At 41.7% G+C, this 21,823-nt stretch overlaps 1 protein-coding gene across 6 annotated transcripts in view; it reads right to left on the bottom strand.

Moving 5' to 3' along the window:
- Positions 1-21,823, bottom strand: part of MYO6 (myosin VI) — a 262,780-nt gene that overhangs the window by 167,616 nt on the left and 73,341 nt on the right. For all 6 annotated transcript variants that reach the window (XM_066604748.1, XM_066604765.1, XM_066604773.1 and 3 more), the window contains exons 5-9: positions 18,238-18,367; positions 15,185-15,290; positions 11,625-11,680; positions 3,557-3,654; positions 837-1,001 (exon numbers count right to left, since the gene is read on the bottom strand). In XM_066604748.1, the coding sequence (XP_066460845.1) occupies positions 837-1,001; positions 3,557-3,654; positions 11,625-11,680; positions 15,185-15,290; positions 18,238-18,367 (555 nt within the window). The remainder of the gene's footprint in view (positions 1-836; positions 1,002-3,556; positions 3,655-11,624; positions 11,681-15,184; positions 15,291-18,237; positions 18,368-21,823) is intronic.

The following is a 21,823-nucleotide window of genomic DNA, read 5'->3' as shown; positions in this document are numbered from 1 at the left end:
CACAATTACTATTACTAGATTGACGTGATGTTCGCTACGTAAACATAAAATTAGTTTATTCACATTTGCGATGTTTCCCTGCATCTCACTGCATTGCGATGCAGGAAAAAACTGCAGCATGTCCTTTCTTTTTGCTATATCGACCATTGTGACAGCCGTGCCGGGGAATTCCTTCAGCCCCACAGGGATGCGAGGCTGTTTCCCTGTGAAAATGCCTTGCATCTAGCGGTTTCCGCATGGATGGCGAGGGCGATATTGGGCCATGATTCACAGCCAGATATCGCCCTTGCCAGTGTAAAGGAGCCCTAACTCTGCCTTGTGCTTCAGCCAACAGCCCCGCTAGACTTAACATAGGAACATTGACCTTGCCTGCCAGGTCACTCAATGTATCAAACTCTAATTTTATAATTTTACGGCGGTGGTGAGGATGTCACAAATCTAATGACCCCAAAATCATCCACCAAAGGTCACGCAAAGGGGTCAAAGTGTGGCGCAAAAAAAAAGCCTGAAGGTTTTTTTTATATTAGATTGGGCAATATCAGAGTTGTCGTGAAAAAGGTTGTTTAAATGTTACATAAAAAGAGGACTAATGTGTTCATCAGAAACACATTCTTTTACTCCTTTTATATAGCGCATACATATTCTGCAGTGCTGTACACAGATTGTTATCGCTTACACTGAGCTTGTCCGCATTGGGGCTCACAATCTAGCACATTGGGCAGGATCGGGTGCTGGACTCATTTTCAGCTTTGCTATAAAACTTTATGAAGTTACTATATGATTAGACTACAAGCGAAGAATAATAGTCACATATATATCGATATAGTCATACATACTCTAAAGTTATCAGGAGAACTCAAAAAAAGACTCTGACGAATCTCCTCTGGTGCCCCGGCACACAACCTGTAGAAAATATGGTAATTTCTCTCATCTTGTCCTTGAACACAGATACGAGACTTCTCCAGAAGATAGTGAGACACGAATCCTCCTACCACAGAATACTAGGTAGAGACAAAAAAAAAGAGTAAAAAGGTAAAAACTGTATCACAATGATTAAAATAAAAAGCGTAGATAAGAGCAGAAATGTAAGCAACTAGAAGGTAAAGCATGGCTGGAATACAATCTCCAGCTAGAACAAGCCACTGATATGGGTGGCAGAATATATACAGATACAGCAGGCATTCATCACCAAGGTACAGTATATCATGCAGTGGATATCACGTAACACATAAAGAATATATATTTTTTTCTACATCCTGTCCAACCAGCTGAAGCATGAATATGAAGCAGGGTTCAGAAAGCTTAGCCTCCTGTACGAAGCACATTACATAGTCAATCTCACGGACGCCGGCGAAGACTGCAGCCTCGTGTCACTCTGCTGGAAAAGGTTACTCTCATCAGCGTTGGCTTCTCCAGAAAAGCTCACTCAGCAGTGGGATAACCTTTTCTCCAATTATACACTTATACATGGGCCACTTGGGAACATGCATATTGTTTGTTTGCTATTTATCGGGGAAGGCTAGGTCATGAGATCAGCTTTGACAATACTAAAAGTCGCCACCTCAAGCTGCGGAAGCAAATTAAGGAGAAAGCTTGGCGAGGAGGTGAAAGACAGTTATATCTCATCTTCCTTTGTGCTTCTTCCCTCAGCTGTATGTGAAAGCTTAAATCCATCATTGTGAGGATAATACAAGAATAAAACGTACTTCTTTCTAGGTGAATGCCAAGTAGTAATCTTAAGGAATGCTCAGTAGTGTAAAGTAGTAAACTCAGGGGCGGGCACAGGTAGCATAGGGCCCCTGTGAAGGAACAGTATATACTCTTCCAATAGCTCAACCCCATTGGGTTTCCCTAGCCGCCCGCCAGTAATTCTGAGCCATGACATGTATGACTTTAGTCTCTTACATGAAATTTAATGGAATCGGTTTTAGATTGAACAGAGGTTCCCTGCATCTATTCGACCCCTGTCCAGTAGCAAGGTTGGATATATGGTATGTCAAACTCCAAGTAAATTGTTTGTTTCAATTTTCCATAAAGAATCTTGTATTACAGAAGCACTATCAAAAGTTAGTGCAACAACACTTAGTTTGTTACACCCTGATGTGCAGACATAGGAACAGAAGGGCTGTACATAGAATGTCAAAAAGTGTATAGAAAGTTTTAAAATGGACCTCATTGATAGCCAACAGAAATAACATGCTAGGTAAACTTAATGGGGTTTTCCAAGTTTAAAAACAGCAATGATGTGCCCATATACCCATGTAACCTGAGCAGCCAATCACTGGCCTGCAATTTTTTTTTCTGTATTTACAATTTTTTCCCCAGGAGGTTGCCACAACAGAACCTTCTTTCTCAAGACTAAAGGTCCATTTACACCAGCGATGATTGCTCAAGCGACAGTTTGAGTGACAGCTTTGAGCGATTATTTTGCATAAACTATTAAGTAGCTACTCAGCTACTTAATAGCAATTAAGTGTGCAAATGAAGCCTTAGCTGAAAGCAGTTAATAGCCAGAGGGCTATTATATGCACTCAGATCCTTTGTTCTCTACAGGGAAACAATGCTATCAGCACTCCCCGTGAAGAACACATGATAAGGCTGAAGGACGATTTTTAGTCTAGACTGAATTTAACGATCAGCTAGCAGTGTCCGAAAAGCACACAATGGGCGCACAATTAGACGCAACGATTATCGCTAAAACGATCGCCTTTTAGCAATTATCGGCTCGTGTAAATGGACCTTTATACAGGAATGATTATTTCCTGTTCTATCTACCCCTTAAAAATTGTTATCAGTTTCATAATGAGACCAAGCCACTTTAAGAGTCAATAGTCTAAAGCTTCCGGTTTTCTGTAACTCGCTTGTCATCTTTGCAGTATTGATTGAGATAAAACGAAGAGTCTCATTGTAAGGTGTGGATTTAATGACAGGGGCATTAAATACCATGGAGCCTTTTACACAGGATGATTATGTAAAAACCTCTTTAATCATCACTGGGTGGAGTTGCACTGCTTAGCAGACTGAATGATTTGCGAGCTAATCATTTATCTGCCTATATAGACAAGCTTCATGAGCTGAGTGTAAAAGTACTCTAAGTTGTACTCAAGAAGATGCAAGAAATCACCAAGATCTTCGCAATAATAGACCACAACTAATTTTTTACGCTCGCTTTCACACAAGCAAGAAACTCGTGTGAGATTTATGCGTTGCAAGGCGCATAAATCTCGTGCGAATATGAACCCCATTCTTTTGAACAGAGCCATATACATGAGCCATGTGGCACGCTCTATCTTTTCACGTTCCTTGGAACGCATCGCCCATTGATTTTAATGGGACCTTGAATGCTTCGCACGTCTCTCGCAAGCCGTGTGCTGCGAGGCTTTCTATTGAAATCAATGGGAAACATTTCTGATCCTCTATCGTACGTGAAACTCGCACAAGAGGATCGGAATTTCACAAATGCGTGCTTGCCTATGTTTAGGTAGCCTGAGAGTGAGAAAAAAAGGCTAACCTGTCCAAAAACTAACATTTTCAACTTAAAAAGAGAGTCACCTACCTTTTCATTAAAGTGAATTTCTACAAATTTTCCAAAGCGACTACTGTTGTTATTGCGGACAGTTTTTGCATTTCCAAAAGCTTCTAATAAGGGATTAGCTGTTTGGACGAAAATATAATGTATTAATTTACAACAAGAAGAAAAACACTTGGCTGAAAGCAGATCCTATCCTCTAGGCACTTAGATTTGTTTCATGCACACATCAAATCCCACCAAGCCCCTTTCAAAAAATATCAAAGAATATAAATGAGGTTGGAAGTTTGTACAATCCTATTAGAAGTTCCATTCCTGTAACAATGTAAACCGAAATGTGACAAGCTAAATCTAGCTATTTTCAGAGCAATGTTACAGATTCCTCCTTTGGTAAAGGTTAGGCAAAGAACAAAGTTAGTTAATGTGCAGAGACATGGCAGGAGCTGTATTTTCCATAATCATCATTGTGGACCTTTGAGCCAGCAGGAACATAGCGGTGCCCTGGTGAGTCATTGTGCCGCTTGGGACACACATATCTCACATAAGAAAAGAACTCATTTCAAACCCTGCATCTACAAGCCTCGCCTCGAGTCCACTATGTCTTGTGAACCTAGCAACAAACACCACAGTCTGGTAAAAAAAAATATGGATAACACACTGTATAGGTTTGTTAAAAAACAAAACAGGGTGACATATCACTGCATACCCATGCCGGGGCATACGATGGAGCAAGGAGGCACGAGGTCCCTAGGCCCTCATCAAATGTTTAGGACTGCCCAGCCCTGCTCCTAAAACTCTGGCCGATAGAAGAGCTTTCATTCTACACTTAAGGTCCATTTATACGCAACGATTGTAGTTTAAATGAACGAACGTCTCAACGACTTTTTGCTTTCAAATGATGATCGTTTACACGTAAAGATAATCGTTTAAAATCTTCACCATTTCCGTCATTAGCTGGGTTATGTAAAGCCCCATTTACACTGCAAGATGATCACTCAAAAATTGCTCAAACGATAGTTTGAGTGACAGTTTTGAGCGATCATCTTTGCATAAACACTGAAGTAGCTAATTAGCTGCTTAAGAGTTAAATGAAGGCGGAGCGAGACACCACTGACAGCACTGAGAACAGCAGCTGCTTTGTATATGCGAACAGCTGCTTTGTTCTCAGAGCTTTCATCTGGTATCCTGCTGAGAGTCCGAGCTGGATACCAGCTGAAAGAATGCTATCAGCGATATCCTGTTGAAGAACTCAGCGTGCGGCACTGATAAGAGTCATCCCTGACTTTTAGCTTGCTAAAAAATCAGCGATGAACGAATACTGCATGATTGCAGCGCGTTCAGACCCAACGGTTATCGCTCAAAAGATGTCTTTTGAGCCATAATCCTGTCTAAATCGGCCTTTAATTTGACATAGATAAGTGGAGGCTTGTTTGTTCAGGTGGGTGTGTGCATATGCAAAGAATCTCTATAGGGCGGTTTTTAATTCGTGCAAAGAAAAAGCCATTGTCTACTCCTGGCAGTATGTGGATTGGCTTTTGAATGAGTCAATGTGTTTAGCTGAGCAAACAATCACTTCTCCCCCCAAGTTGTCTGAAAACTGAACAATTGCTGTTTAAATTGAATGATAAGCAAACGAACTAGCAACTATTTTTATGCAGGCTGAGGCTCAACCACCAATGACAAATGAATGAATAGTTTACGATGGCTTCGCATTTACATGTGACGATTATCGCTCACTTTCGCTCATTTGATCAAATTTTGAGCAAGAATTGTTGCGTGTAAATGGGCCATTAGGACTGCCATCTGGCACTCACTGCACTTTGAATAAAATATCTTCTACTTGCTGGAATACTGAGGCCAGAGAGGGGTCACTACTACCTAGTAGGGCCACCGCATTATTACTATGGGGGCAATGAGAAGTACATTAGAAGCTGCACCAGCAGGATCAGAAGAGTTTGAAGAGGTGAGTTGTGGCTAGATGTCTGTGGTGGTTTGGGCCCAAAGAAAAGAAAACCAAATATGGATGACTCCAAATAAAAACATTAGCTGTGATTACTAGCGGTAACTGCACTGCAATGACTAGCACTGTGTACCTAAACCTGCCATGTTACAAAAGTTGTCTTCTAGAGGGATAAATTCTTAGTGTACCCATGGGAATCCATGAGTGCTATGTACATTCTTGCTTCTAGTCTCAGCCCGCTCACTTCATAGATCCCTATCATGATAGGAGTTCCAATCAGTAGATTTGCGGTCAGGCTGGGACACCTGTAATACTGTTGTCTGAAACTGGCCATATAGAGAAGAAATATAGATCTTGTACAGAGCTTGGTTCAGGGTCTCTATTCATGTATCGAGCTTGATTCTGTGGCTCCGTTCAGATTATGAGATTGGTTCTGGGACCGTATTCGTTAAATAAAAACAGGCTCATTCTTTGAATACCTCAGTATATGGCTTGATAATCTACTACAAACATTGGTAGCTAGAATATCTGGATATGTTAAAGATACCAAGGCCCTGTTAGATTAATGGGTTAAGAGGTTAAGAGAAGTTGGGGGGCCCCAAGATAAACTTTTGCACCCGGGCCCATGAGCCTTTAGCTACTCCCCTGGTTGTGAACAAATTAGAATGGTCTGCTCATCATTCTTGGATCACTATAGACTTTTCCTTTCTTTATACAGTTATTCCACACAGTAGAACCATTAAAGCTTTCAGAAATAACCTGAATGCCTATTTAGATGGTCTAAAAGAGGATACGTTACAGGTTACATCCTTATTACTTCCTCACTTTTTTTTTTTTAATGTTTAACAAAAACTATTTTTCAGCTTTGTGGTTGCCCCATGGGCTCATCATGCTCTCCGTCCGTCACTAATCTCTATATGGGTCTATGGGAGGTGTCTTGTCTATTATGCTTGCTATAACCCGTTCCTGCAAAAGATCCATTGGTATGGGAGATATCTACATGACCTCCTCCTTATTTGGCAGGATTCTCCCAGTTTGGTTTCTGATTTTGTTGCTTCTCGGCAACATTCTGCCTCGCTATCGCTTTCCTTGAGGTCTTCCTTATAGGAGACCCTTTATCAAAGAAAATAATACTAAATTGTATAGGAAGCCTCCTCTGACCACTCCTTATTACATGCACAGAGCTGCCATCCCCTCATTTGGTTAGAAATCTCCCAGGGCATGTTCAGTGGAAACAGATTCTAATGAAGAGTGTTGTGTTACCTCTGACAGGTTGTGCCATCATGGTTACCACAGTGGGATCATAAATAAGGTCGGAAATATAGCAGTATCAAAAACCAGATATGACCATTTGGCACAATCTAAATGACAATCCAATTGTTTGACACAGGTCACACAACATCAGACACACCTAAATTTTCTTTTGTTTTTTTCTACTAGTTTTAGTGTGGATTCCTTTTACATTAAAGAAATTATATTTAAAAAATCTCCCTATTCTTATGCAGGATGATTCCCTCACCAAAATTCTCCAGCCAGGTATAAAATGTGTCGCCAGGAAAACATGTACAACGGGCAACACGATCGCTCCTAGCTTATACCTGATCAAGACTTGGTCTGTGCCTTTTCTTCCTCTACAACATGGCAGACTATTCATACTAACTCATTTATAACTGTGACACCACTCCTGTTATTTGTTATTACATGTACTATTTGTTGTGAGCAATACGTTGGATGAAGAGCACATAAATTAAACTACTTATTGCTGAGCATATAACTGGCTCTAATCCCTCTTTAGGTATATTGAGACGTTCCCTGTCTACAGCAGGCAGAATTTTGGAATTCTACCAAGGGAATAGATCATCATTTAAAGTCACTGGCATTGAAAGAGTGTTCCGCCCAGCAAGAAGTAGAGATTGGTTTAAAACATTGTTTAAAAGAGAGGCTAATTGGAATAAGAACCAAATTTCCACATGGTCTTAATCTCAGATCTAATCTTATGTTTATATGCTAAAGTTTTTTTTTATGTTTTCCGAGTGTTTCGTTTCCTCATTATTTATTCACGCTTTGTTATATCATATCCTGTTACCTGTAAATTACTTGCTTCTTGTACAGGCAATATGCTATGCAAAAGGCCCATTTACACCAGCAGATGATTGCTCAAAGGACAGTTTGAGTGACAGCTTTGAGCGATCGTTTTGCATAAACTATCAGTAGATACTCAGCTACTTAAATACAAATTAGTTGTGTAAACGAAGCCTTAGCTGAACGCAGTTAATAGCCCAAGGGCTCTTATCTGCGCTCAGATCCTTTGTTCTCCATGGGGAAACAATGCCATCAGCACTCCCCGTGGAGCACTTCTGGTAAGAGTTAACGTCGATTTTTAGGTTGGACTGAATTTAACAATCAGCTAGCAGTGCCCGAAAAGCACACGATGGGCGCACATTTACATGCACCGATTATTGCTAAAATGATCGCCAATGAGCGATTTTTTAACAATCATCGGCTGGTGTAAATGGGCCTTTACATTTTTGCCTAAACACATAGGCCTCTGTTCACACGTGAGCATTTTAATCTTTCTATGGATATATTCCAATAAAGATTCCGGTTTTTTTTTTAGAAGAGCTGGATCAAAATACATTGTTTTTTCCACATAAAGGGCATTAAGTCCATGTCGGTCAAAACCACAGCCAACCACGGCAGCCAGTGACCGCACAGTTTTGCCATAATTTGTGTGGCCATAATTTGGCTGGGTGTGGCCAGCAGCACAGTGTGTTTCACCTTTAGGGTGGGCTACTACCGAGGGGCCAGTGCTGTCTGCTTGCCTCCCAGGTTAAAATTTTCTAGCCAGCCCCTCCATTGAAGGTATATGTCAAGAGAAATGTCTAATTTATACCTGAGACATAAGGCTAAAATACATTATGGACAGAATCTAAACCCAGTTTGTCACAGTTATAACCTGTTTACAACTACTGGGTACACAAGTACTGGGCAACCCATACCTGTGAATCAGTTAATTGTATGCTGAGTGCTTTTAGTAGCTACTCATTTAACCCTTTAGTGACCAAGCCTGTTGCGTCTTAATGACCAGGCCAAATTTTGGAAATTTGACATGTGTCACTTTAACATAGAAAAAAGGCCCATTTAGAAGGGATGAATGTCGGGCAAACGATGCCCGAGACTTATCCCCACACATATGCGCTCCCGTGCTGCTGCACTGGAGCTAGTGTCAGTGGCTCACAGTGGTGCGGCAGGAGGAGATTTCACTCCTCGCGCTCCCCTGCCCCTCCCCATTGACTTAACATAGCGGCCATTCAAAACTGAACAGCTGCTATTTACACTGCATGATTATTATTCAGCTCATCACCCATAGTTTATGCTGCATAAACTATGGACGATGAGCTGATTGTTCAGTGTAAATAGCAGACGTTCAGTACTGAAATGCCACTATGTTAAATCAATGGAGAGGGGTGAGGGAGCGCGAGGAAAGAAATCTCCTGTAGCTGGCCCACCCCACTGCTGGCCGCTCTGTGATCCAGCCAGCTATACTCGCTCCCGTGCAACAGCATGGGAGCAAGTGTATGCGGGGACGAGTGTCGGGCATCGTTTGCCCAACCTTCATCCCATCTAAATCCACCCCTACACTGTAAAAGTTTTGCATAGCCAATTAATTATGACATAGTTTTTTTGCCACATATTGCACTTTATTTAGGTGGTAAAAATAAACCAATAGAATGTGTGTATTTATTAAAAGCGCCAAAATTGGGAACATTTTGAGAAAATCGTCATTTTTTCACATTTTCAACTGCATTATGTCAAATATGGGCAAACATACTGTACAAGCTTTGATGATATATATATTTCCATTCGTTTACTTTATTCTGGAAGCACATTTGAAAAACTTTAGGTATTTTTTAACCATTTAGGAGTAGGAGAAATGTAATATTAATTGTTAGCATTTTGAGGAACACTTTGTTTTCCTTCACAAAGCCAAGATTTCAAAGGCTCAGAGGTGTCAGAATGATAGATACCACCACAAATGACACCATTTAAAAAATATACCCCTTAATAAATTCACTGAGGGGGGGTCAGGAGTATTTTGACCCCACAGTTTTTCTCCAGTAGTTAATGCAATTTAGAGGAGAAAAAATGAAATTTCATATTTTTGAAAATATGTCATTTTAAAGGCAGTAATTTTTTTTTGCTATAGTGCATATGAAAATGAGGATTTGCACCCCAAAATATGTTCAGAAACATACCCATTGTAGCCCCAATCTGCTAACTGGACACATGGCTAGATCTATTAAGGAGGGAACACACTTTGCTTTCAGGACACAACTGAATAAATTCCAGGCCCTATTGCACACAATTCTTCCTCCCCCTTCCACCCCCATTTTTGCCATTCCCTAAATCTTTAATAAGAGTGATAATGTAAAATTGTGTCAAACGTCTCAAAAGAGGGGTAATTTTACACAGGCCTGGTTGGGATAAGCACATGGGGCAATAAAACCAGGTGTCCCTCCTCCTCCCATGCTAGCTGCAAACCCAACACTTTTTTGGGGGTATTTCTTAACCCCAGCGGCAGGGATGGGGTGTAAAATGTGACGCTCTGTGAGGCTTCGTAAGCTGGCTGTGGTGCGGTGGTCTCACACGAAAGGCGCTCAACAAGCTGCTCCTGGAGCTGCAGGAAGAAGAGCGTTCCCGGGGCTTCTTGTAAATTGCGTAGGCATTATAGGTAGCGATCTGAATAATAGCGGTCTCCCACAGCCATATATCAAAACCGCTTGCGGAGCCCTTAAAGGATCCCATCAGTGAGCTCAGCCATGCCCGGTCATGCACAGTACACCTTTTTTTGTTTGTTTATATTTTCCACGCCGTCACTTAGCAATGATGCAGATACCCGCAGCCCGTACACAATGTAATTACATATGGGCTGCGGGTATATCCATGACCATAAAGCTCAATAGGCTCTATGTTGCGGATATCTGCAGTAAAATAAAACATGCTGCGTTCTGTTTTCTGTGAGTGGATTATGTAATTCCGACCCACTAATGTGAGTGTAATTGTGTAATCCAATGCATTTGATTGATCTGCATATTACTGCGAATCGGACACATGCAGAATCTGCAATTCCTATCCTGTCATGTCAGACCGCCCCAACGTAGATTGCCATTATTAAATGGTATAAAAAGGTAGCAATCATATTACCGGGAACCCCTCAACGAGGTCTCCGGTCACTGCTTCAGGCTGTCTGCTACCTTTAGTAGCCAGGAGCAAGGACATTTTAAATTTACTGGGCCCTCCTCAGCTTCTGCGCATGTGTCTATCATTTTGCCGGTGGGCAGATGCGCAGAAGCCGGGGAAGGTCCGTGGAGGATGATCGCATCAGGGTTCTAATGCGGAGGCCTCTGGTAAGAAGTTTCATCTCCCCTCACTGATTACATCGGTCAGATCACTTGATCAGGAACCGCATACCATGGCCCCGGTGACATCTCCTTGCTCCTGGATAGCTTTACTAGGTGGAAGCAGGGAGATTTTAAATTTCCCGTCTGTTTGGCCTTTGGCGCATGCATGCGCAGAAGCTGGTGGCAGGTCCTTGCAGGACCAGATTGCTGCAGGACATCGCAGAGGCCGAAGGTGAGTAGCTTCAGCTACCCTCATGGATCGGATCGGTGAGGGAAAATGAAAGCTTAACTTTTGTAAACTTTTTTTTTAAACTTATATGTGATCACTGTTGTCCATTGGATAAAGGCGATCACGTCACTTGAAGTCGCACACCGTGGCCCCCAATGACAGCTCCAGGCTCTCAGCTACCTCCAACAGCCGAGACCTGGGAGCTGTCACACACACAGACCATGGGGCTTTATTCTACAGGGCTGACCAGTTTTTATGGCTCTTCAGATTAAAGCCCAGACACCCAGGACGTGAAAACACGTATGGGTGGTCACTTAGGGGTTAATCTTTTGATACCACAAGCTGGACTACCATAGCTCGTTACAGATTTAATTTAATGAAAGCTTAGAAACTAAAAATCCCATACGCAGAATCAAAAATTGATGCTGGTTCAATTCCACAAGAATTGAATATCATCATTTATAACAAGTTATTAGGCTACTGCCTAAAACAAAAGTCACATACCTTCTACAATCCTCTCATCAATATCTTGTCCAGAACCATAGGATTCAGTCAGATACCTGTAAAGCAAAATAGTTAGAGTTTTATTTAAAAAAATTAGTTCCCAGCTTATGTCGTAAAAGCAAGTTTGGACAGCCTACATTTGAGGACCCGTACACACTGGCACTTTCAAGTACGTCTCATGTTTATGAGAAATGTACATAAACAAAATAATAAGTGTAAAGTAAAGCACTCATGTCCACGGGCAAAAGAAGAATTAAAATCCGCAGCAGATTTTAACTCTTCTCCTGCCCGCGGATCCGCACCCCATAGGGATGCATTGACCACCCGCGGGTAGATAAATACCCGCGGATGGTCAATAAAAGTGATTTTAAAAAAAATGGAGCATGAAAAAATCTGGACCATGCTCCATTTTCGTGCGGGTCTCCCGCGGGGACAGCTCCCGCGGGCATTTATTGAGGCCTATGGAAGCCGTCCGGATCCGCGGGAGACCTAACATAGGAATTTAAAAGAATTTACTCATCCGGAGCGGGCGGGGAAGGTCTTCTCTTCCTCACGGCCGGATCTTTCTTGCTTCGGCTCGGCGGATGTGCCCGGCGCATGTGCGCGGCACGTCGGCGACGTGCCGGCGACGTGCCGCCGGCGTGACAAGTTCATCCGCCGGCCGAAAAAGAAGATCCGGCCGTGAGGAAGAGAAGACTTTCCCCGCCCGCTCCGGATAAGTAAATTCTTTTAAATTCCTATTTTAAGCGCCCATGTCCGCGAGGCAGGAGGGACCCGCTGCAGATTCTCCATGTAGAATCCGTAGCGGGCCTGATTTTCCCCGTGGACAGGAGGCCTTAGGCCATAGTAATTAAATTATTGCTTATACAACATTAAACTGCATATACAGTTGTGGTCAACATTATTGGCAACATTGATTGTTTCGTATTAAAAAAAATCCTGTCTTCAGAAATAAGCGAGTATCTACTAACTTTGTATTATTAGAATACATTCAATCTAAAAATAAAATAAAACTAAAAATCGCTCACCAAACATGGAGTCCTTTTGAAAAAGAAATAAAGAATAAACAAAGTATGTGGCATCGGCAGGATTAAAGGCACCCTTCCCTAAAAACTTGGTTACTTTTGTTAACAATGACATCCTCCAAACTTTTTCCGTAGCCATCTGAGTCCATTGCACCAGTTTGCTGGTAGTTTCTTCCACTGCAATTCTCTCAAGCATATGACTTTCCCAATAGCTGACTCAAGAACTCATTGCTGGCCAGTATAAAACAAGCTATTTTTTCTTCTTAACCATTTTTGTGTACTTTTGGATGTGTGCTTTGGGTCATTATCCTGCTAATGTCCATTCTGTTTGACTCAAGCCTTCGTTTGGTATACTTGTAAGAACATTTCGCTCTGAAATGCACTTATAATTCTATGATTTAATTGTTCCTGAAACATAATCAAGACCTTCAGTCCCAGAGGTAAAGCAGTGCACAACATTATGAATCCTTCACCATGTATCACTGTAGGGAGGGTGCAGCTCTTTTCTATATAGGCTTCATTTCATCTATAAACATAACACCGCTATGCAATACCAAAGAGTTCTATTTTAGTTTCATCTGTCCAACATTTTCCCAGAAGAAATATGTGTAATGGTTGGCAAAGTTCAGTTGCTATTCCTTAAGTCTTTCTTAAGTGGGATCCTCCCTGGCCTTCACCAATAGAGACCTTTTTTGTTCAGTTCAACTCAGCGGGAAGCTCTTGGGATGTTATATGTGATTTCTTTGCCACATTTCTGGCTAACTTTCATAGGGTTCCCTGATCAGCTTACCTTTTTCCACTATATCCTGGAAAATTTGTGACTGTTGCAAAACCAGGAAGCTTCTTATTAACATTTCGAACTGTTGACGCTGGGATGCCAAGATCTTTGGAGATAGTCTTGTGCCCTTTTAGACTGTGCTTAGTGATAATAGCATTTCTGGTCTACCCAGAGAGCTCTATAGCCTTGGCCATTGTAAACAAGGAACAGGGAATACACCTGGCCTTTTAAATATCAAATCCACCATTCCCTGACTAATTAAAGTCATGTGAGCACTGCCAAGGTGGGGATCGGTAAACCTAATTTCTATGTAATCACGTTATTCTGATATTGTACTTTGTTTCAAATGGAGCCACTAATCGTGTCCTGACATGGTTTACAATTGTGTCTCATGTTGTGTCTTGAGCTTTTCTGCATCAAACATAAGAGTTTATATATGTACAAACAGTTTCACTAAATACATTATTTACAGAGAAATTTTAAGTAGTATTTTTAATATTTGGGAGGGTACAATGCTGACCCCAGCTGTGCATTAAAACAGAGGATAACAAAACAAGAGAACACATTGGGCATTACAAGTAAACTAAGCAGCAGCTACAAAAGTGAATAAGATTTTGGGGTATATGAAAAGGGGTAACAACTTGTGATCCCAATTCAGTATTAGCCTTCTAGAAATTCCTAGTAAGAACACATTGAGTTTTGGGCTCAATCTTGTAAAAAAGCTATATGATAGGGTTGGAGAGGGTTTAAAGATGGGCTACTGGCTTATTAAACGGGACAGAAGGCATCTCTTATAATAAGACGCTAGAAAAACTACGCTTGTTCAACTTAGAGAAAAAAAATGCCTAAAGACCCCCATACACATTAGTGTTTAGTCAACTGAATCCACTGACAATGATTGAGCTGTGCAACTCTCTAATGTGCATGGGGGCACTCACGCCGATAGATGATGTCGGAGCCAAGAAGAATTGGGGACAGTGAATTTCTATGCCCGATTATTTTATTCCTTATAAGCTGCGGCTTAACTCCCGAAACACAAGAGAACTCAAGCTCAGCTCAACGGCCATGTGCATGGAAGAGCAGGGGAAAATCGCTGAAAGCCAAGCGATGGTTTGGCTGACAGGAGTTGAAGGAGTATGGATACCTTTAGAAGTCATCTCATTTAGCTGCATAACCATGTGTGTGGTCAATACAAAGACCTGGCGAATGATTTACTCTTCCCAAAGACTGTACTAAAGAGGACATTCTTTACATGTGGACAAAAAGTGATTTAGGCATCTATATAAGAAGCGTTATTTAGAGTAGTCAAATTAGGAAACACAATAGGTAATAATGGGAGTAACCATAGCAAGGCTAGATGCTAATCCAATAAATAGCATTGAGGGTCATAATCAACATAGCAAATGATGTATAAAGTATCAAAAAAGGATGACCTGTGACTTTTTCTAACCTATGTGTTCATGTACTTGACACATACAACCTACTGCTCACTTATAACATGGTCTGGAAACCATGTTTGCATTAGTATTCAAGCCTATGAGATGGCAACAATACACAAATAATTCTTTTGTAAGAAAGGACTGTGCTGGAGACATTTACACACTATGCTTCTAACTAATGTGAAGTGAAGATGTACTGTTTTAGAAGTTATCAACCAAACACATTTGGGGAATTAATACTTGTAGCATGGAAATATGAATTCACAGACCGGAGATAAGAACAGTAGAAAAGTCTAATTTCATTCAATGTACACAAACCTTAGAACAAACTTTGTATTTTCTGTCTTGCCAGCTCCTGACTCTCCAGACACGATGATTGATTGGCTCATCTTCAAAACCTTCATGTCTCGGAAGGCCTTATCAGCTGGAACAAAATGCATTGTAATAAACAACACTTTAATGCTCCAGCAATTCCAGCTTACAGAAGTTATTTACTTTAAGTACGCTTCTGAAAAGAGGGACTCAAAAATGCTACAATAGGATTGCAATTTTAGCTCTTTCTTTAGCTGTATCCCCTTTAATGACCTCTAAATGCCCAAATAGGCCATATTGATCTGGAGTTATCCAAAGGAGACCTCCCATATAAACCTTTTTTTACCTTTTGGAGTGCTGCATTCTAAAAGGTGATTTTTTCTACCCTTAGTAATTTTTTTAGTTTTCATATTTAAAATAGAGTCTACATACTTTCCTTTGTAGATCTTCATTAGGAAATAATGACCAGATAACAGGTTTTTTTTTAAGTTTCATAATCCCTGTTACAGTGGTTTGGCACACAGGTATTCTTGGAAAGTAGTTACAGTTTTTCATGCAGTTTTTGAGCCAAATCAAAATGTAGATCCAGCAAGAAGTATAAATCCTTCCCTTATACCCCATTTCCCTCAAAATAAGGCAGAGTCTTATATTAATTTTTGTTTCAAAAGTTGTGCAAGGGCTTATTTTCAGGGGATGTCTAATTTTTCCATTAACAACAAACTACAATAATGGTTGTAGGTTGACCCAGGGACTTGCCAATCCTTATTGTTTTGGGTCTCGTAGGGTCTTTTAAGTGTGATTCTTTTTTTTTTTTTTTTTTTGGCGGGGGGTGTGGGGGGGTGCCTCTGCTTTTTTTTTTTTGGTGAAGGGTCTATCTGTCTTACTACATTCTATTGCCAATTGATTTTACTTTTTTATATGTAAGGCTGCCTGGACACTATTTAAGTTGACTTTTTTAATTAACTGTAATTAGGGCTTATTTTGGAGTAGGGGTTATGTTTAGAGCATCCTCAAAAATCTAGAAAAATCGTGCTAGGGCTTATTTTTAGGGAAAACCAGTATTTCCTATTTCTTTTGAATCCACTTCTGTCCTTCGCTTAAAAGAAAAAAAAATTAACTACCCCCTCAAATACAAAAATCCTTCCACCAAAAACATTGTGGTTTAAAAAGTACTGTGTGACACATAACCTTTAAAAGGCAACCAGTCATTAACTATAAGCATTGTTAACTAGAACTACAGTGCTTACTAGTTTAGGTGATGTGAAGTCCAGGGAGCGGCATCTCACACTCACCCATTCCCCTGCTCCTGCTATATCCCTAGTAGAGTCAACATGTGCACAGCAAGCGTTACTCTTTTCAGAAGGTTATAAAGGCACACTACCATTCATCTGTATGGGAGTGCCCATCCATAGCCTTGTGAAAATAGTTACACTTGCAGTGTGCACACTAACTTAGCTGGGGGACACTGCAGGAAAAGGGGTCTGGGCATGGGCGTAGCTAAAGGCTCATGGGCCCAGGTTCAAAAGTGCATAACCCAAAGCTTCTGGGCCCCAATGCAAAACCTGTAACAGGGCCACCGACTATATAATGCTTTATTCATAGTACAGGGCTCCCTATATGGAAAAGAGAGGCCTTATGGCCCCCCTAAGGCTCCTGGGCCCGGGTGCAATCGCATTCCTGCATCCCTTATAGTTACGCCAGTGGGTCCGGGTGAGTATGAAAAGAGGCTCCCCCGGACTTCATGTCACCTAAACTATAAGCACCATAACTTAATTCATGGTGCTTATAGTTAATAAGTTCCCTTAGGGCTCATTTACATGAGTGTATTTGCATAATTTTTATGCGTGTAATATGCAGTGAATAGAGCCCATTTGTTCACATTTGCATATTTTTTCATGTGATGATCAGCCATGTGAAATACAGCACATCCCATTGAAATAAGTCATTGAAGTGAATGGGCCAGCGCAAATATGCAGTGAAGGTGCTTTTTATGCAGCAAATCAATGGGCCCTTCTACATCATCTTTTGCGTGTGTAAAGGCACAGAAAAACCCTCAGGAACGGTGGAAATATGCAGGCAGTCAGAGTAGGGTAGCGGGGAAGGTTTTTTTAGCTATATATACAGCTAGCAGAGACTATCCAGCCCGCCCGCCGGACCATTCTACCTTATTTACATGCCGCAAGTTCAAATACTCAGGTAAGGCATAATCAACACATTAAAATAAGTAATGTTATTAGTTCATATATTAAACTTTTTTTTCAATGTATGACAATTAAGGGTATGTTAAGGAACAGAAGAAGAAAAAATAAAACTACTCTCCACATTTGTCAAAATCATGGAAACCCGTCAGCTTCTGACAGAACTATCTGATTATAATGGGTCATTTTACCAGAAAAAACAGCCATCCAAATTGAGCTTGAAGGTATGTTCCCACGGCAGAATCAGACTTTTTCCACTCAAATTCTGCCTCTAAATCCCATGGTGGGAAATTGGCAAAATCCATGTGAGGCATGATTCTGCACGGATCCATGTTTAGTAGTAACACATCACTTCTTAATGCGGATCTCCGCTGGACATAACGCACCTGGCTTTTGCTCATTAACAGGGCTAAATTCACATGTAAATTCACTGCAAAATACGTTACAAAATTCATAGTGGTTTTTAAAGGCAGAATGTGAGTCGTGCGAAGAGACCCTAAAAATATCATACCAGTCAAAGGCACGTTCAAAGTTAACCCTTTCCAAACCATTGTCTGACGTCTGAAGACATTCTGATTGAAGTCTGTACAGCTCCAATGTCGGAAGACGTCCGGCAGGGTAATCATACTGTATATTACTGGCCGCTCTGTTGTCTGGGGCCTCTCCAGCATGTCCCATACCGCAGTACTGGCTCTAGCCAGAAGATGGTGCCATTGTATAATGGCCGAAAGAGAAAACCCCTCTAGGAAACCCTGAATCCAAAATGGGATTGCAAAGGGTTAATCAATACAGAATATTTTATATAAACATAAAACACAAACAAAAATGCACACGAGTCAATTAGGGAGCAGTTATACATACCTATCGCGTATACATGTGGTGGCAAGGTTCCTAAAGATCTACCATGGTACATTTTAATGCATTCCGAGGAATAAAGTTTTAGGATATCAAAATATGGATTTACTGCAATCAAAATGTTGGCCACATAGGTCTACAAAAGAAATAAGAGCAGATACATTTTCCTTAATATCTATGTTTTATAGCAGCACAAAGAAACTTTCATGTGACAATAAGGCCTCATGTCCACGGGGAAAATCATGGAGAATCTGCAGCGGGTCCCTCCTGCCCCGCAGACATGAGCGCTGAAAATAAGAATAAATAAGAATAAACTCACCTCCCATCCGCTCCGTTTCTTCTCTTCGCTGCGGCGTCATCTTCTGTGCGTCGCGGCCGGATCTTTTTTCTTCGGCTCGGCGGATGCGCATGATGACGTCGTTGACGTGCCCTGCGCATGCGCCGTCCCGAAGAAAAAAGATCCGGCCGCGACGGAGAGAAGATGGCGCCGCGCGAAGAGAAGAAACGGAGCGTGTGAGTAAATCCCGATTTTTGTCTCCCGCGGAGCCGGACGGCTTCCATAGGCTTCAATAGAAGCCCGCGGGAGCCGTCCCCGCGGGAGACCCGCATGAAAATGGAGCATGGTCCAGATTTTTTCATGCTCCATTTTTTTTAAAATCCTTTTTATTGACCATCCGCGGGTATTTATCTACCCCGCGGGTGGTCAATGCATCCCTATGGGGTGCGGATCCGCGGGCAGGAGAAGAGTTAAAATCCGCTGCGGATTTTAATTCTTATTTTGCCCGTGGACATGAGCCCAAAGGCCTTGGTCCACAGGTTGGTCAGATTCCGCATGCGGGAGCCCGCAGCTGAGTACAGTGCTTACCTGTCCGGGTCCTCCCTGCGGATGTGTGCGGAAGCGCCGGCCGGCGCATATGCACAGCAGAGATTTTTCTAAAATCTCCTGCTTTCCCATGGAATCCGCAGACCATTCGCAATTCAATTGCGGACGGGCCGCGCATCGGACTTCTTCTATTGACTGCGATTTGATGTCTTCCATTGACTGCGCTTTGTTTTCGGGACAAAAAGGTCAGCAAAGCAATTCTGCATGCTTTAATTCAGCTGCGGGCACCCAAGTATTCTAATGGGCGTCTTGAAGCGCGGATACCACTATTCAAATTTGCCCATGGACATTGGGCCTAAAGCCTGCATTTATATTTAGGCATAAAGCTTTAAAGCATGGACTTGACTACACAACAACTAACATTGCGCAGCAAAACGCTAAAATTTCCCATTAATGAAATTTATATTGGTCACCAATAAACCGCAATCCTTCAAAATACCAGATATTAACTATGATGTGAAGCTAGACTATTCAGAAACGCTCTTTTCTCCTTAGGGAGAGCAACTATATACTATAAATAAGTGAGGAGACTCAAATGGCCACGCACGCTCCTCTGGGTAATATGCAAATAAGGGAGATGGAATAAATCCTCCACAGTGCCACCTACTGAAAGGCAGCATTCCTTCGAGTCAAAGTGGGACTTTTTATACAAGTCTTGCTACAATGACTGGGAATCAAAAGCAAAGCCAGACCCCATGTACATACAGCTGTTTCCGGGTTATTGCCCATCATCAGTGTACAGTAGGAGTCTGGCTTTTGCTAGTGAGAGGCCAGGGACAGGGGTCAGAAACGCTCTTTTCTCCTTAGGGAGAGCAACTATATACTATAAATAAGTGAGGAGACTCAAATGGCCACGCACGCTCCTCTGGGTAATATGCAAATAAGGGAGATGGAATAAATCCTCCACAGTGCCACCTACTGAAAGGCAGCATTCCTTCGAGTCAAAGTGGGACTTTTTATACAAGTCTTGCTACAATGACTGGGAATCAAAAGCAAAGCCAGACCCCATGTACATACAGCTGTTTCCGGGTTATTGCCCATCATCAGTGTACAGTAGGAGTCTGGCTTTTGCTAGTGAGAGGCCAGGGACAGGGGTCAGAAACGCTCTTTTCTCCTTAGGGAGAGCAACTATATACTATAAATAAGTGAGGAGACTCAAATGGCCACGCACGCTCCTCTGGGTAATATGCAAATAAGGGAGATGGAATAAATCCTCCACAGTGCCACCTACTGAAAGGCAGCATTCCTTCGAGTCAAAGTGGGACTTTTTATACAAGTCTTGCTACAATGACTGGGAATCAAAAGCAAAGCCAGACCCCATGTACATACAGCTGTTTCCGGGTTATTGCCCATCATCAGTGTACAGTAGGAGTCTGGCTTTTGCTAGTGAGAGGCCAGGGACAGGGGTCAGAAACGCTCTTTTCTCCTTAGGGAGAGCAACTATATACTATAAATAAGTGAGGAGACTCAAATGGCCACGCACGCTCCTCTGGGTAATATGCAAATAAGGGAGATGGAATAAATCCTCCACAGTAGGTGGCACTGTGGAGGAAACAGCTGTATGTACATGGGGTCTGGCTTTGCTTTTGATTCCCAGTCATTGTAGCAAGACTTGTATAAAAAGTCCCACTTTGACTCGAAGGAATGCTGCCTTTCAGTAGGTGGCACTGTGGAGGATTTATTCCATCTCCCTTATTTGCATATTACCCAGAGGAGCGTGCGTGGCCATTTGAGTCTCCTCACTTATTTATAGTATATAGTTGCTCTCCCTAAGGAGAAAAGAGCGTTTCTGACCCCTGTCCCTGGCCTCTCACTAGCAAAAGCCAGACTCCTACTGTACACTGATGATGGGCAATAACCCGGAAACAGCGGTATGTACATGGGGTCTGGCTTTGCTTTTGATTCCCAGTCATTGTAGCAAGACTTGTATAAAAAGTCCCACTTTGACTCGAAGGAATGCTGCCTTTCAGTAGGTGGCACTGTGGAGGATTTATTCCATCTCCCTTATTTGCTAGACTATTCAGCATCTCAAATGTGATATTCTATGCATGAAACGTGTATAAAATAAATATGAAGAACCAGACAAAAAAAGGAAAATGTAAAGAACACGCAAAACCTGAACTTCACTAGACAATGTATGAACCCGGTCGTCAAGATGATGAAAAGAGCAGAGAAGTTAAAATGTGGTCACCAGGTGTAAATTACAATTATTTCTCTTAGGAAAGACTCAGTGTCAAACCTATATTGCAGCTGTCACTGTTTTGGCAGATGGCAAGATTACTTCTGTAATTTGGTCAGAATTAATTAAGCACAATTAGGCAACTTGATAGTAGTATAAAAGATTAAGTCTGTCATCTGAGCCAGGAGGTGTTAAAGGAGACTCTTAGATGCTGTGCTTAAATACAAGGAGGAGAATGGAGTCTGCCCGAACCAAGTGTCACAGTAGTCATTATATAGTCTGACATCGGACAGTCACTGTATAGAAAGAGTAGCACATTTTTCATCAACTTTATTTTTGCCTACCAAGGTTTTTAAAAAGACAATTTGGATTTTAAAAGATTGATGGGAAAAGTTTGTTGTCTCGGATTACATGCAGAATAGTAATAGAAATGCTACTCCTCATTTCTTCCAAACTATGCTGTTCGCAGTAGATGATCTCTATACATGGACCAAGTAATACCTAAAGTAGCAAAATCTGTATCTTTTTGC

This window comes from Eleutherodactylus coqui, chromosome 1 (genome assembly GCF_035609145.1).
Source record: "Eleutherodactylus coqui strain aEleCoq1 chromosome 1, aEleCoq1.hap1, whole genome shotgun sequence".
NCBI classification, from domain to species: domain Eukaryota; kingdom Metazoa; phylum Chordata; class Amphibia; order Anura; family Eleutherodactylidae; genus Eleutherodactylus; species Eleutherodactylus coqui.
This window is presented reverse-complemented; position numbering and strand designations above follow the sequence as displayed.